General features: G+C 37.2%; 1 protein-coding gene across 1 annotated transcript in view; it reads left to right on the top strand.

Annotated features, from left to right (window-relative positions):
* The window catches only part of RTTN (rotatin), a 145,905-nt gene that overhangs the window by 26,605 nt on the left and 102,661 nt on the right, over positions 1-16,639 (top strand). The window contains exons 12-16 of the mRNA XM_034642215.1: positions 4,532-4,744; positions 6,527-6,639; positions 8,499-8,625; positions 15,509-15,634; positions 16,155-16,271. Coding sequence (XP_034498106.1) covers positions 4,532-4,744; positions 6,527-6,639; positions 8,499-8,625; positions 15,509-15,634; positions 16,155-16,271 — 696 coding nt within the window. The remainder of the gene's footprint in view (positions 1-4,531; positions 4,745-6,526; positions 6,640-8,498; positions 8,626-15,508; positions 15,635-16,154; positions 16,272-16,639) is intronic.

Here is a 16,639-nt window from a genome sequence, read left to right as displayed (position 1 = left end):
AAATCATTTCTGAATTTGAATGGTAGTGGTAAAATATCTACAGTGATTTATGCACATGTGTTTTGTAGTGTACTTATTGCAAAAAGAAAGGTGTGGTATGTTTTAATAAAAGTACAGAAGAAGTTATTGCAACTAAAGAACTATTTCCTCTACCTTTTGTTGTCCTTTGTTATAGACATTTGCCCTTTTGTTTTGTAGAATTCTGTAGAGCATATAGTCTAAACTCCATTTTTTCATAGCACTTATATATGCAATATATTATCAGGTCACCTGGGAAAGCAAGAACAAAACATTAATTTTTTATTAAAGATTTATTTATTTATTTGAAAGAGAGAGAGAGAGCACGCACAAGCAGGAAGGGCAGAAGGAGAGCCTGATGTAGGGCTCGATCTCACCACCCTGAGATCATGACCTGAGCCAAAACCAAGAGTCAGATGCTTAACCGACTGTGCCAAAACATTAAATTTTAAATTTAGTATTTTGCTTTAAGGAAAAGGGCCTCACTTTTGTTAATTTTAATTTTTAACTTTCATTCCTTAGTTACTGTGAAGAAGTGACTAATCTGAAGAAAATTTCTGTTGTGAGGAAATTTTCCAGTGTTAGAAGTGTTATAAATTGAAGAATTCCAGTCATCTAAGATTGTAATTGCATTTAAAATGTGGAAGTCTCACTTTACATAATATTATATAACTGAAAAATTAGTGCTACATTAGCTTGTTATTATTATTACCTATAGATCAGTCTATAGGTTGAATATTGATGGAAAACTTATCAGTTATATCATATAGTTTCATTTATTGTTTTTTGATTATAGATTCTTTTCATTTATGTGCTTTTTGGGCAGGAATCAATTAAAGTAGAAATCAATAATTTGTTTTATTTTGAGTTCAGTGTTAGAACAATAAAAAGTCTCCATGCCTTTTTTACTTTTTGAAGTTTGTTATTTTTTATTTATTTGTTTTTGTTTTTGAAGGCAAATAAGTGTCTGAATTTTGGTAGCTCTCTTAAATACATAACTTGGCACTTCATTGGAGTAGTAAATAAGGCAATGGAGGGGATGGTAATTACGGTATCGGTTTATAGATGGTTGTAATTGCTTTGATTGATTAAAAACTTTAAAATGAGATCTAAACAAAGATCCTCTGCCATTGCTGTTAAATGTCTTCTTTCAGTTTATATAAATACAAGATTATGCTGCCCTCTGCCTGTTGCTGGCCCACCAAAAGTTGAAGTGCAGTTTGATTCTGAAACTTCCAACCTGGAAAGTGGTTTTTAAATATTTGAGTTGCCACTTCTCAAATATGTAATTTGGAAGTTGGAAAATGATAACATGAATCTGTGTAGAGATTTCCTGGATTTGAAAGTTTTGACAAAATGGCCTTGAAGGCCTTTTGGAAGTTGATATTTACTGGTTTGAAAAGATTTTGGACAATACCTATGTACAGGTTAAAATGATGCGTCAGTAATCTTATGAAAAATAATTTGGTTGGATAAATCAAATTGGTAAAAAGTAAGAGCTAGAAGTACTGGCTCTGTGCTGGAAGCAGGATCCAGAGCATCCTAGAAGCCTCTGTGACTTTTTCTTAGCTAGCTGACTAAGCGTAAGGAAGAATTTATACCACAAGGCTTTGGCTTTTTCAGTGAGATATGCATATATAATCTAATAATTTGCTAAAGCTGATAGATTCAGAGCAGCACTTCTCAAAGTGTAATGTGCAAACGGATCACCTAGGATCTTGCATATTCCCATCCTTTAGTTCTGGAGTAGGACTTGAAAGTCTGCGTTCTAACAAGCCCTTTAGATAACGATGTACCTGCTCCGAGTGGGAAGGTAGAGAGAGAGCAGTGTCATGCCCCTTTCCCCTCAGCACACGAAGTGATGTTGTTGATTGTTTTTATCTAATAGTGGTGACGGATTTGCACTGAATTATCTTCACTTTTAGTTCTGACTGACATGTGACTAATGCTTATATATGTAGGACAGCTGTCTTCAGTCTGTCGACTGTGATCAGTCCATTGGGCCATGCCAGCATTAAACTTCAGACTGTAGCATGGTGCTTTGAGTTGCTGAGGTGATGAAATTTCAAATGTCGGACAAAGAGTGAAGGTGTCAGAATTCCTCAGTGTTTGGGGGTGAAAAGAAGAAAGAAAAGATATTAATATTTATTAAGTGAGATATGCTAGACATCTACTCAGTGCTTAATTCTCACATCAGCTATTCTTACTTTTCTGACTAGAGTCAGAGAAAGCTCTTTTAAAATTAGAACACAGTGCCTTTAGCATTGGATCCATGAAGATTTGATATCTTAGCATAGGGCCCAACTCACAAAATCTCCTTGGCTAGTTCTTTCTCTTCCTAACCTTTGAAAGGAGTGGAACCCCAGGACTGACCGAGGTCCTCATGAGATATGATCTCATTTGCAGTCTTAAATACCGTCAATTTGCTGACACCTGCTGGATTTATAGTTGCAGAACACATGTGTCATCTTAATTACAAACTCACATTTATTCACCATCCTTTTTGACATTTTCACTTGGGTGACAATTGATGTTTCCAGCAAACCTGTCTCAACCCCAGTTCTTCACTTCTGTTTTTGTTCTTTCTACGGTCTTCCCTCTCTGGGCAGACAGCACCTTCACTCTTCTAGTTGGTTGTTAATCAGGCAGAACGCTTAGCATCATCCTTGATTCCTTTCACACACACCTAGATCTAGTCCCTCTGCAGAATTTGTCATTTCTTCCTTGACATCTATCTGGAATCTGAAAAGTTCTTGCCATTCCCACTGCTGTTACCGGGATTTAAGCACCTTTCATGCCTAGATTGTTGCAGTAACTTCCTCATTGATGTCCCATCTTCCACCTTTGCACTGTTTCACCTTTTTCCTACAGACTGCTCTTGATATTTGCTTGAAATTTTCCAGGGCTTCCTCCAAAGACAAGTGTTAAGATGACCCCAAGCCTTACCTGATGTGGCCATTTTGCCCCTGAGCCCATCCCTCAGTGTTAGCTGCAGTGGCCTCCATGCTGCCAGATCTACCCTATCTCTGGGTCTTTGTACTTGCAGTTCCCTCTTCTACGAATGCTTTTCCTCCAGATAAGCCACGTGGCTCCTCATTCCTCCAAGTCTTTACTCAAATATCCCCTTATCAGAGAGGGCTTGCCCTCTAGAGAAGTAGCACTTCCTTTGTTCTAGTCCCCTTTGTGTCTCTTTCTCTCCACCTTTCCTGTCCCTTGTTTGTTTGTTTATTTTCTTCTTAGCACTGCTGGTCATACCTGATGTCTTATGAAGTATATTGATTTACTCTGCCTTCTTCACTGGAATGTTCACTTTGTGAGGGCAGAGGCTCTCTTTGTTTCCTGTTGTGCCCCCAGGATCTGGCGTACAGTAGGGGAACACAGTAGGGGCCCAATAAGTATTTGCTGAGTGAGCAAATAATAGGTGATCAGGTAATTCAGTTCACCTCTCTTTTTTCCCACTAAGAGAGTTCTTCATAGAATCATGAAATTTCTCTTGACTTTCTAATAGCTGCTATCCTAGTAGCTGTTTGTTTGTTTTTTTTTTTTTTCATGCTTAGGAACTTAAAAATTTGATTTCTTTGGTTTCTGATATTTATTTGGCAACTTTATTTCATTCAGAAGCATTATTTAGCTGATTCAGTCCTTAATCTTAGATTTTCAGGCAGTTACTAATTATCCTTAAAATAGGTTATCCATGAAATAAATGGTGACCAAACCTACTTTAATAAAGACATCATTTCAGCCAAAGTAGTAAGCTCTGCCAAATGATTTTCTCCAAACATTGAATTTTTTATCCTTTCCATTTCCTTAACTGATTCATAGAATCCTATCACTAAACTTTAATCATTAAAAAAACAGAACCCAAACAGTTCTTTCCATTTTAAATCAGTTGATTTGAGGTTAAAAAATGTGTAATATTTCATTTTATACTAATTAAAGGTCAGTCTTCTCTGTATGTTCTAGAACTATTTATTGTACAATTTCCCTTTTTCCCTCTAAAATACAAACTAAACAAAAAATCAGTTTCTGTTCAAGTCAGTCTGTAGTTATGTTTGATTTAGTGTCATTCAACTCAATATGTAGTTAATAAGCCCTGGGTTATGTGTTCAGCTTTGTTAGGGAAGTGCTCGTCTTCAGGAGTTTATTGCATTATTCTGGAGATTTATGTGCACAGGACGAAATCCTCAGATCAAAAAGCCTCCTGCCTTCAGTTCAGCGTCAGAGTTATAAACAGGGTGGAGGGTCCAGTTCTGGTTGTTGGTTTGGGGAAGAAGTAAGAATCCTGTGTCCCAGGCTTTGGGAAAGCGTTGAGTTTTTCTGGGCAGAGAAAAATTACATTGAACAAGACACAGAAGTGAGTAGTGTGTGAGGGAATAGAATTTTCTTTGGAAAAGCATAAACTTTGTGATAGGGAACGATAAAAATAGAAAGTTAAGCTAGCTACACTTAGTTCGTAGTCTACCATGTTTTTCTTAAAAAGTTTTTAACTTTTTTTTTTTTTTAATTCGTTAAGGCAAGCCACCTTTTACCAGAGCCTATGTCAGCAGCATTATTTCTAGTTTCTTTGGACATGCCTATTTCTTTGGAATATCCAAACATTCACGAAGCTGTTGTGGCATATTTGGAGCAGCTGAATTCTGAAAACTACAGTATTTATAAACGAACTGCAGAGGCTGCTTATTCAATTGAATGTACCTGTAACTTCCTGTCTGATGTTGGGAAGGAGGTAAACAGTTTTGTTAATATCGTTTAAATATTCCTTTGCTACAATATTTAGAAAATGTAACCTATATTTTTAACTCAGTGGGCATATAATAACTGAAGTGTTGAAGGTGGGGTACACGGAATGGTCATTTGTCAGATTAAAGTAAGGATATGGTTTGTATAAAGGTAAATGAAGACGTTCTGAGGCTGACACGCTGCCTATTGCGCTAAGGAAGCAAGTAAGTGAAGACTTTAGAGACATGAATGGTGTGTATTCCTGAAACCAGTGATTTTTAAAAAGGCAGTAATTATTATCAGTGTCTTAACATTTAATAGTGAGTTCCTTTTTGAAGTGGCTTACTGTGTATGAACACTGTGACAATTGACATAAACACAACTATAAGGGCCATTTTAGTGCTTATCTGTAGACATGTTTCCTTTAATATTTTGTAGACCTTAATACAAACTTAAACAAAGAGCCTGATTTTTTATTAAATAAAACCATTAACTAGGTTGTTTGTAAGGTAGGATGACTTTAGGTGCAGTTAGAGCAATAATTATATATTGTTATTTATCCCTTTTAGAGAAACTATTAATTAGGATGTTTAGTATGTTATCAATGAAGGGGTTAGTGAGTCTTAAAATAGACACTGACTACAATAGTTGTTTATTGTTTGAAAGTACCAAAATGAGTCCTGAAGATCTTAAAAAATTAGGACCTAAATTCTTTATTTTTTTTATTTTTTTTAAAGATTTTATTTATTTATTTGACAGAGATAGAGACAGCCAGAGAGAGAGGGAACACAAGCAGGGGGAGTGGGAGAGGAAGAAGCAGGCTCATAGTGGAGGAGCCTGATGTGGGGCTCGATCCCATAACGCCGGGATCACGCCCTGAGCCGAAGGCAGATGCTTAACCGCTGTGCCACCCAGGCGCCCCAGGACCTAAATTCTTACTCCTTTTGTTCCCTACAGTGAAACTATCTCAACCTCTAATTTTCCTTTATTTACCCGTTATTTTTCTCCTTTTCTTTAGCCATGTCTCAGTGCCACTGGCTTCTGGTTTCCTCCGTGATAGAAGTGCAAATTGTCTTTAAATTGAATTATTTCTGTGGTATTCTGCATGATCAGTTAATTATGCACGTATTGGTCATCCTGTATGTGTGTAGACGCAGTCAGGATGTAGAAGGGGAAGTGAATCATAAAAATATATGAGTCCTGCCTTGAGTCTACAGTTAGTAGGGAGATAGGGCTACAAACAAATAGCCGCTCGATTGTAACCTTAAGCCTACTTAGAGGTGAAAAATAGAAAATTTCTTGGGCATTTAATGAGGAATTTTTCCCACATTTTTCCTCCTGTGCTGACATTTTTAGTTTGCTTGTTGGGAAAGTGGACTTAAGCAAATATGAATGGTCTCAAGGTCTCTGAATGATCTAATTTCTTTTTTTTTTTTATTTTAAAATTTTACTTAGTTGACATACAATGCAATATTGGTTTCTGGAGTAGAATTCAGTGATTCATCACTTACATACAACAGCCAGTGCTCATCACAGAAGTGCCCTTCTTAATACCCTTCATCCATCTGTCCCATCCTGTAGCCACCTCCATCCATCAGCCCTCAGTCCTCTATTGTTAAAGAGGCTCTTATGGTTTATTTCCCTGTCTCCTTCCCCCACCCTTTCCCAAATGTTCATCTGTTTTCTTTCTTAATGAATGATCTGATTTCTTGAAGTTGCTTAGTTAGCTGTTGAGAATTCTATTGTACATGAATTTGACATTTACTGTTTCATTCTGCTTTTTTTTTAGGGAGAGAAGAATCTCTTAGAATTAATGGAGCTGGCAGACCAAGCCTTGCGAAGCTTTTCCTTTCATCAGCATTTCCCCCTAATAAAGGAAATCATCTGCATGTGTTCAAAGATGTAATATTCTCTTTCTTGATATGATTATATTATTATAGGATGTATTGTGTATGTGTGCACTTAGAAGCAATGAAAACAGAACTGGTCTTAAATCTTATTACTCTTTTTTAGTCAAAACTGTTTTTATATATGTCTGACCTCTAAACTATATATATATAGCTGCATTAGGGCAGTCAGCTATTTTATTCAAGGGTAAACTTTAAAAATGCCATGCCTGTAATCAAAGTGAATTATCCCTGGATTTTTATACATTTGTTTTGGTGTCCATCCAAACTAAGTATTCAAGCATATTTGTTTATTTATCGTTAAAGTTTTAATTAATAACTTAAATTGAGGTTTTTTTTTTAATGTTTCATTGCTTCTTACCTTTTTCCTTTATGGATTTTTAGAATGCATCATGCATTGGTTAATTTATTTTGAAGACATTGGAGTGCCTGGGTGGCTCAGTCGGTTAAGTGTTTGACTGCCTTCGGCTCAGGTCATGATCCCAGGGTCCTGAAATTGAGCCCCACATCGGGCTCCCTCCTCAACAGGGGAGTTTGCTTTCTCCCTCTCCCTCCCCCTGCTCATGTTCTCTCTCTCTGTGTCTCACTCTCTCTCTCTCTCTCAAATAAATAAATAAAATCTTAAAAAAAATATTTTGAAGACACTGGAGCAGATTCTTATTTAGAATTTAGTATCTTCATTGCTTTTGGAAAGAGTAAATTCCATGATGATACATATTAAGTATGGGTTTTTTAAATTAATTAATTTATTTATTACCTCACATAGTTAGTTTATGTGCGCACGCGCGTGTGTGTGTGTTTATGTGTGGTAAGGACATTTAAGATCTGTTCTCTTAACAATTATCAAGAATATAATACAGTATTATTAACTGCGGTCATTTTAGAGAACATTAGATCACTAGAATTTGTGCATACTGAAAAACTGAAACCTTGTACTCTTTGACCAACATCTCCACCAACATCTCCCCATTTCCTGTGTTCCTCAGCCCCTGGCCATCACCATTCTGCTGTTTCTATGAGTCTGGCTTTTTTAGATTACACATGTATAAATGAGATTATGCAGTGTATTTGTCTTTCTGTACCTGGCTTATGTTTTTAGCATATTGTCCTCGTGCTTCATCTATGTTGTTACACATGATAGGATTTCTTTCTTTTTAAGGCTGAATAATATCCCATCATATATTTATGATATATATATATATCACATATATATATACATTGTCTTTATTTGTTCATCCATCAGTGGACACTTGGTTGTTTCCATGTTACTCTTGAACAACACAGATTTGAGCTGTGAGGGTCCATTTATATGAGGCTTTTTATTTATTTTTTTTGTTTTGTTTTAAAGATTTTATTTATTTATTTGACAGAGACAGCCAGCGAGAGAGGGAACACAAGTAGAGGGAGTGGGAGAGGAAGAAGCAGGCTCCTAGCTGAGGAGCCTGATGTGGGGCTCGATCCCGTAACGCCAGGATCACGCCCTGAGCCGAAGGCAGACGCCCAACCGCTGTGCCACCCAGGCGCCCCTCCTTTGGATTTATAACCAGTAGTGGGATTGCTGGATCATATGGTAGTTCTATTTTTAACTTTGAGGAAACACTATATTGTTTTCCATAATGGCTGTATCAGTTTACATTCTAGATATGGGTTTTTAAAGACTTTTTTGTACTTTTTAAGAGAATATTTTTTTCCATTGAGACAAGTAAGTGCTTGGGTAAATATTACTACTGGGTTAGTTAAATAAGATCCCAGTTGGAGGAGTTGGAGTAGGAAGAAGCCCCGTACACTATGCTTTTCGGTCTCTTTAGTAACTCACTTACCTTTGATGTCTTTGATGTTTTACCTTTTTATCAGTTGGAAATCTGCACAGGCCAGTCCATTACTTCAAGGAGAAAGTCAGAAGGTGTTTCTATGTATGTTATCTCACCCAGTACTGCAAGTGAAAGTTGAAACTTACAATTGCTGTCTGGAAATTATTAAGGTGGGTTTTTTGGTTTTTGTTTTTTGTTGTTGGGTAGAGCTAATAGTGGATTCTCTTATTTTATTTATTTATTTTTTTATGTAGTATTTTATTTTCTAAGTAGGCTCCATGCCCAGCATGGGGCTTGAACTTATGATCCTGAGATCATGGTTGCATGCTCTGTCAACTGAGACAACCAGTGCCTCTGGATTTTCTTATTAAAACTCTAAAGTTGACATTTTGCATGAGATATAAGAATTATTACAATAAAAATAAATGACAATTAGTCAACTTTAAGAAATTTTTGCCATTAGTTCCCTAAATAGCAAGTCTAGCAATTGAACTGCTTTATTAGAAGATTTGTTAAGAATTACATTTGTGTTGTGTTACTTAGTGAAGGAAGCATTGTAAGAAAATGTTGATTTCTACTATGTATTCAAAAGTCATTTCTGGGGTGCCTGGGTGGTTCAGTTGGTTAAGCGTCTGCCTTTGGCCCAGGTCATGGTCTCAGGGTCTTGGGGTCGAGCCCCATTTCTGGCTCTGCCCCCCCACCCTGGTCCCATGCTGCTCATGCTCTTTTCTCTCAAATAAATAAACAAAATCTTAAAAAAACAAAGAACAAAAGGCATTTCTATGCTTGGGAAAAATTTTAGATTATTAGCCTTAAATTTTATAACGTCAGGTCTGTTTTCTTAGTAATACTTTTCTTCTGAAGAAAATATTTTTCTATCTTTTTAAGTTATAAAGTATTTTAGCATAGACTAGTACATAATATATTAACTGTTTCAATATTGAAAAGAACATTGTACATAGGCGAGTACTGAAAAATGTATGTATGTTTCTTGAAAATATACTGTTGGGATGTCTGGGTGGCTCAGTTGGTTAAGCATCTGCCTTCAGCTCAGGTCATGAACCCAGGGTCCTGGGATCAAGTGTCCCATCAGGCTCCTTGCTCAGTGGGGAGCCTGCTTCTCTCTCTGCCTGCCACTTCCCCTGCTTGTATGCGTGAGCTCTCTCTCTCTCTCTGTGACAAATAAATAATAAAATCTTTTTTTTAAAAAGAAGAAAATTTTTGTAAATGCTAACTAGATATAACAAATGTATACATTTTGCCCATTTTACTCCTGACCCTCTTTTATTCAGAGAAATAAAAATATAAGTTATAACTGAAGCCTCTTTCTTTTCTTTTTTCCCCTTCCTTCATCCACTAAGACAACCATTCTTGTAAAGCTAGTGTTTGTCCTTCCCAACCATGTGTTTTGTATATTTTTACTGTATACGTGTGTATTTATAAAAAATAATACAATTGATTTTTCTGCTTAAAAAAGTATATAATTTCATACTGTACATATGTTTTTGCTGCCTTATGCCTTTCGTTTAATAGTTGGACTCCTACCAGTTCATTCATCTAAACTGCTCTTCAGTTTGAAAATACTTTTTATTTATTGATATAAATTTAGGTTCAATCTACTTTTCACTGAAATACGTTTTTGAGTATTTTCATTGACAGTCTGTAACTGATGGTACATGTGTTTGAAAATGCCATGATTTTACCTTCCTCCTGAATGATAGTTTTGCTGGATATAGAACTGTAGGTCTACTGCTGTTTCCCTTAGCACCTTGCCAAGGTGTTTTGTTCTTGTTAGGCTTCTATCATTGTTGAGAAGTCCGCTATCAGTTAAATTATAATTTCCGTGGATTTTTTTTCCCTCTAGTTGCTTTTAAGATCTTCTCCTTGTCTCTGGTGTTCTGCAGTTTCATTACAGTGTGTCTTTGTGTACGTTTTTTATTTATCTTGTTTAGTACTCTTCAGCCAAAACATTCATGTCTACCTTCATTTCTGGATAATTCTCAATTACTACTATTTCTCTTATCCTTGCTGTTCTCTCCAAGTAGAACTCTTATTAGATCATGTTGGGTCTTTTTATTTTACCCTTTGTGTCTTTTATTTATTTTTTATTTTTTTAAGATTTTATTTATTTATTTGACAGAGAGAGAGACAGCCAGTGAGAGAGGGAACACAAGCAGGGGGAGTGGGAGAGGAAGAAGCAGGCTTCCAGCAGAGAAGCCTGATGTGGGGCTGCATCCCACAACACCAGGATCACGCCCTGAGCCAAAGGCAGATGCTTAACGACTGAGCCACCCAGATGCCCCTACCCTTTGTGTCTTTTAAATCCTCTTTCACATTTTCCATATCTTTTTTTGATTTGTTTGGATGGAATTCCTCAGTGCAGTCATTCGGTACACTAGTTCTTTCCTCAGCTATTTCTAATTTGCTTTTTAAAAACGTGGTAAAATATACGTAACAAAATTTATCAGTTAGTCACTTTTAAGTGTACAGTTAAGTGTCATTAAGTACGCTCACATTGTTATGCAACCGTTATCATTATCCATCTCCAGAACCTTTTATCGTCCCAGATTGTAACTCTGTGCCCTTTAAACAATAATTCCCCATTTTCCCTCCCCCCAGGTCCTGGTTTCCATCATTCTACTTTCTGTCTGAATGAAACTATGCTAGGTACCTCATATAAGTGGAATCATGTAGCATTTGCCTTTTTGTGTCTGCTTAATTTCACTTAGTGTGATATCTTCATAGTTCATCCATGTTACAGCATATATCAGAATTAGATTCTTTTTTAAAGGCTGTATGATCCTTTAAATTGCATGTAAATACATTTGTTGAAGAGTCACTATCTGTTGAAGGACTTTTGGGTTGTTTCCCTCTTTCGGCTCTTGTGAACAGTGCTTCAAACACGGGCATACAAGTATCTGTCTGAGTCCCTGCTTTTGTTTCTTTTGGGTATATATATCCAGAAGTAGAATTACTGGATGGCATGGTAGTTCTGTTTTTAATGTTTTGAGGAACTGCCATGCTGTTTTTCATAGTGGCTGCATCATTTCAAATCCCCCCACCAGTAGTGCATGAGAGTTTGCATGCTCCCCAACAGTTGTTATTTTCTGTCTTTTCTTTCTTTTAATAACAGCCACCCCAATCTCATCGTGATTGCTTTTAATTTATTCATCAAGTTTTAAATTTCACTTATTTCACTTTTTATTACTATACTTATTCTTTGCTTCTTTTTTAACTCATTTTTTTCTATAATAGTCTTTCATTTTCTTCTTTTGCTTCTTTGAAAATTGTGAACATACGTATTTTATAGTTTATTTAGATTATTCTGTTATATATATAGAATACTTTCATTTATTATGGCTATTGAATCTCTCATATGTTGTTGATTTCAGCAGGTGATGTGATTTTTTGATTGTAAGGTTTTCTTTGGTTGGTGGTTTATACTTTGGGAATCTCGCATTCTGTAGACAGTGGTTTTATATCTACTTCTGCCTTGTTTCCAGGGATTTGACAGAGTTGATAGGTGCCATAGGCTTGGAGGGGCTTGTTAGGAGAATATATTTTCATTTAAATATGTCGAAATGCTCATCAAAAGAGCCAGTTGAGAGGGAAAGATAGTGGCAAGTGGCTAATTAAGAGAAGCCAGTGCCTTTGAAAGTTGAAGGCATTGGGATCTAGAATATTGATGACTAATTGAGCGTAGGTGGACTTAGCTATAGCAGCAAGTTGAAGGTACTTCCTTCTATTGATTCTGTATTTTCTTTGAGATTGAAAGTAAGTGGCATGTTCAATGTGTTTGAAATGACTGGTATGAGTAGAAGTTTGATTAGATCAAATAGCAGGATTTGGGCGTTGTATTGAGGGTCCTGTTGATTGTTTTTATAATCTTAATAGTGAAACTAAACTACTTTGAATGATTGGTTAGCTGTTTGTGGTTTTGGAGAATGTGAATATTTGGATCCATCAAGGGTTGTGGTTTTTCCTTGATGATGGAAGGGAAGGTCTTTGGTAAAGTGAGCTGAGTAGTTGAAGTGATAGCCCATAGAATCAAAGGAAGTAAAAGCTAGAGGGAAGGAAGTAGTTAGGACTTACAGACTGGAGGTCAAAGAAGTAGTATCTTGTGAGGTGTTAGGCAAGGTAGAAACCTGTGTGTATGATTTTAGAGGTGAAGCAGGTGGAAGCTAAAGTGAAGTGTTCCTGAGTTACAAGGCAGATAATGGTTATTGAGATGAGTAGGTCAAGAAGTTGAGATCCGTATGTGTGGGATAGTTCTTACCATCAGAAATTTAGAATAATGGAACTGGTTTTGATGTTTGGATCCTTGAGGTGGACTTTAAAGAATTCCTTGGAATGCCTTGCCAACCATTATGAAGCTTTGCATTTTTTTCTAAGTATAGTGAGACACTATGAATGATTTTAGGCAAGAAAATGATTTGATCTGTTTATCTTTTTAAAAAGATCATTCCTCCTATTGTGTGGGGAATTGATTGTCAGGGGTCAAGAGTGAAAGACAAAAGACCAATTCCACTGTAGTAGCCCCAGTGAGGTATGATCGTGCGGTGGAGATGAAGGAAAAAAATGAATTTAGGATATATTATGGATATAGAGCCGGTCGGTCTGCTGATAATGGGAGTAGGATATAGAAAGTGGTCAAAGAGGAATTCTGGGGTTTGGGATTTAGCAGTTGGATTGATGGTGGTGTCCTAAGTATCACATTGTGGATTGGATAGAACTGTTTTGAACTTGTTAAATTTGAGATGCCTTTTTACATCTAAGTGGAGATTCTAAGTAGAAAGTTGAAAATAATAATAATAGTAATAATAATAATGCCTGTTATAATGATGATGGTAATAATAGTGATAACAGCAAATATTTATTCTATGTACCAAGTACTTTGTAAATACGTTACCTCATCTGATCTTCATAACAACACTACAAAATAGGTATTTTCTCTTTTGGAAAAGCAGAGATGCTATGAGCTTGTCCACGGTCATTAACTAGAAGTGGTAAAACTGGACTTCAAACCCAGATAGTCTGACTCCTAAGCCCTATTCTTAAGCTTTGCTCCACACTGTCTCTGGAGTGTGGAGCCCAGACTAGCTGTAAGATTTTGAGCCCTCAGCACAGAGATGGTGCTGAAAGCCAAAAGACTGAGTCGGATGATCTGGTGAGAGACTGGGGAAAAGAAGGCCATCTCGGGTCTAATGGGTTAGAAGGTGAGCACTGAAGGAGTCAGTACCAGAAACAGAAGTGTCTGAGGTGAGAGGGGAGCATGGTATCCTGGGCAGAGTCAGATGACAACAGGGGTGAGCCCATTGGGTTTGGTGTCACGGGGGTTGACAGGAGGCCTCTGTGGGGGTGGTGGGGCCTGACATCCTACTGGTATGAGTGGAGGAGAACCTGGGAGAGAGCACTTGTGCAGTGATGCAGAGCTGGAAGATGGACTGTTAGCAGCAGGGACCTCTTAGAGTGTGTCTCAGAGTCACGGACGTACTCCTCTTCTGAAGAAATAGTAGCGAAGGTGCTGGAGGAGAAGACAGTTGCAGGAACTAATAGGTGTTAGGAGGAGATAGGATGCAGCTTAGCAGGTAGGACTAGTCTTTGACAACATTCATAGTGTTTTTTGTGTTGTGAAAAGACCAATATAGGTAGGTTGATGTATTTAGTGATGAGAAAAGAAAGGTGTTTCATTAAGGATTAGGTATTATTCCCATTATATGGATTAGTAAACTGAAGGTCAGAGAGTTCAGGGTTGTTTTCTTTTTTTAAATATTTTATCTATCTATCTATCTATCTATCTATCTATCTATCTATTACTTGAGAGAGAGAGAAAGTGTGCATGTGAGCTGGGGGAGGGGCAGAGGGAGAGAGAGAGAGGGAGACTCTCAAGAAGACTCCGCAGCCATCGCAGAGTCCACTGCAGGGCTCAGTCTCACCACCCGGAGATCATGACCTCAGCCCAAATTAAGAATCAGTCGCTTAACTGACTGAGTGCCCCAAGTTAAAGAATTTTGAGGAAGTAACTTAAAAAAAAAAAGATTTTATTTCTTTATGTATTTGAGAGAGAGAGAGAGGAAGAGAGAGTGTGCACGCAAGTGAGGGGAGAGGCAGAGGGGAAAGGAGAGGATCTCAAGCAGACTCTCCACTGAGCAGGGAGCCTGATGCCGGCCTCAGTCTCAGGACTCCGAGATCATGACCTGAGCTGAAACCAGGAGTGATGCTCAGCCGACTGAGCCACCCAGGCGCCCCAAGTGACAGAGCTTTTATTAAACCATAGGCCAAGGCTACACTCTTTCAAAAGCTTGGAATATGAAGTTATTGTCTAGCATGAAGTTAAAATCCAAAGAGAAAAAAATACATAAATACTGTGTAGTGTATATGTGTGTGTAACCTCTGATTTATTGTTTGTGGTTAAGAAGTAATGTCTTGCAGGGTGAAGAAAATTCCATTTCTGAGAGTCATTGTTGATTTTACTTTTACCTTTCATATTGTATTTAAATTCTGTTAATATTTCAGGTAGCTTTTGTCCCCTTTGTAAGCAGTCTCTAAGAAAATGCTGTCCTCTAGCTCAAATTGAGAAAAGAATTTGTGATGAGTTTGAGAGGTGGCACGGAGTCAGCGCTTTATTCAGGCGCATAGCTGTATTGATGATGAATATCCTGCAGATATGTCGTCCTTCCCTTCCTGCAAAATTTCAAGTCTGTTTTCATTTGAATTTTGTTTTTCTTTCTCAAACCTCAGTAACCAAAATGTGAACACTCTAGGATAAGTTTATTATTTTTTAAAAAATGTTTGTCATTATGAACAACTTCAAGAGATTATGATTGTCTCAGAAGTTTGGTTATTTAATTTATCAAAACTCTGTTGGCAGAAAGTAACATAACACATACCTCGTGTAGACTCAAAAGGCAAGAGAAGTTTTTTTCATCCTCTATCAGGTAACAGAAAAGTTTCAGTAAAGTAAAAAGTTAAATTAGAGTTAAATTGTAAACATAAGAAAGAGGAATCCTTTGGAAAAATTAGTGTCACTAATTTTTAAAAACTATTTTACAGGAATGCTTAGGTGTCCATAATGTCACTAAACCTGTGTCTTCACTTTGTAATGGAATTCATTTTCTACTTCATCCAAAAGTTTTGTATGAAATCTCTGCATTTGGCATGCAAGAGCCCAAAAATGAGGTATGGCATAAGAGTAAATGCAAAAGACAAGTGTAATTATTAGATAACCAGTTAAATCAAAATCCTATTCTAATATAACTAGATAGTATGATGAGAAGTTGGAAGGAAACTTGCTTTTGATTTATGGGTTTAGTTGAGATGTTATTTACATAAAAAGAAATGTTATGGGAAACGTGAGAATCAAGATAGAGCGCATACTTGTTCTCAAAGAATTCAGATGAAGCTCTTATGTTTTTCATGTGAGATATAACCTGTACGGTATTATTATAGCCAGCAGGTTATTTCATCAGGGAAATTTTTATTTAATGCAAAAATATACCTTAAAGTTTAGAAAAAAGGATATCATTAGGGAGGAAGAGTAGCTGAGAAAAGAATGTAAGTTGAAGCTATGGAATATAAGCATTTGAAGGAAGAGATGTTAATTAGAGCACTTTCCAGGTCTGGCACTTGTTATAGGTACACAGGTGACTTTAGCAGGAGCCTCACTTTGTCAGATTACGTGATCCGTGTTGTTGAACAGGTGAATGCTGCTGCCAAAGCCATCCTGCTGTATCTGCTGCAGGGACGATTGATGATGACAGCGGTGACCTGGAACAAGTTTATTGAGTCTCTCTGTCCTGTCATTCCAGTGCTGCAGGTACTCTGGGCAAGTCCCCGTTTCCCATACCATTTATCTTGGGTGGGTGTGATTGATTGAAATGCGTGCAGACAGCAGAGCTGTCATATGAGAGAAATAAGGAGAAGCCGTGAAGGCTTTGTGGAGAAGGAGCCAGGGAGTGGGTGGCTGTCTGGTTTCTGGCAGAAGGTTAAACCAGGAGAGCTAATTTGTCTGTGTGTACTTTATGGATCTGGGTGGGAGGTTAAGAAGTGGGGTGCAGGCATTTGGCAGTCACTGTGAAAAATAGAACTCAGCTTTATATAAAGGCTTTTAGGCAAAGTGAACAGTGCTTTTAAAGCAGATGTTATGTAACTAAACTTGCCTTGTGAATGCATCCATGTATGTAG

The sequence above is a fragment of the Ailuropoda melanoleuca genome, chromosome 14 (genome assembly GCF_002007445.2).
Source record: "Ailuropoda melanoleuca isolate Jingjing chromosome 14, ASM200744v2, whole genome shotgun sequence".
Taxonomy (NCBI): Eukaryota; Metazoa; Chordata; class Mammalia; order Carnivora; family Ursidae; genus Ailuropoda; species Ailuropoda melanoleuca.
This window is presented reverse-complemented; position numbering and strand designations above follow the sequence as displayed.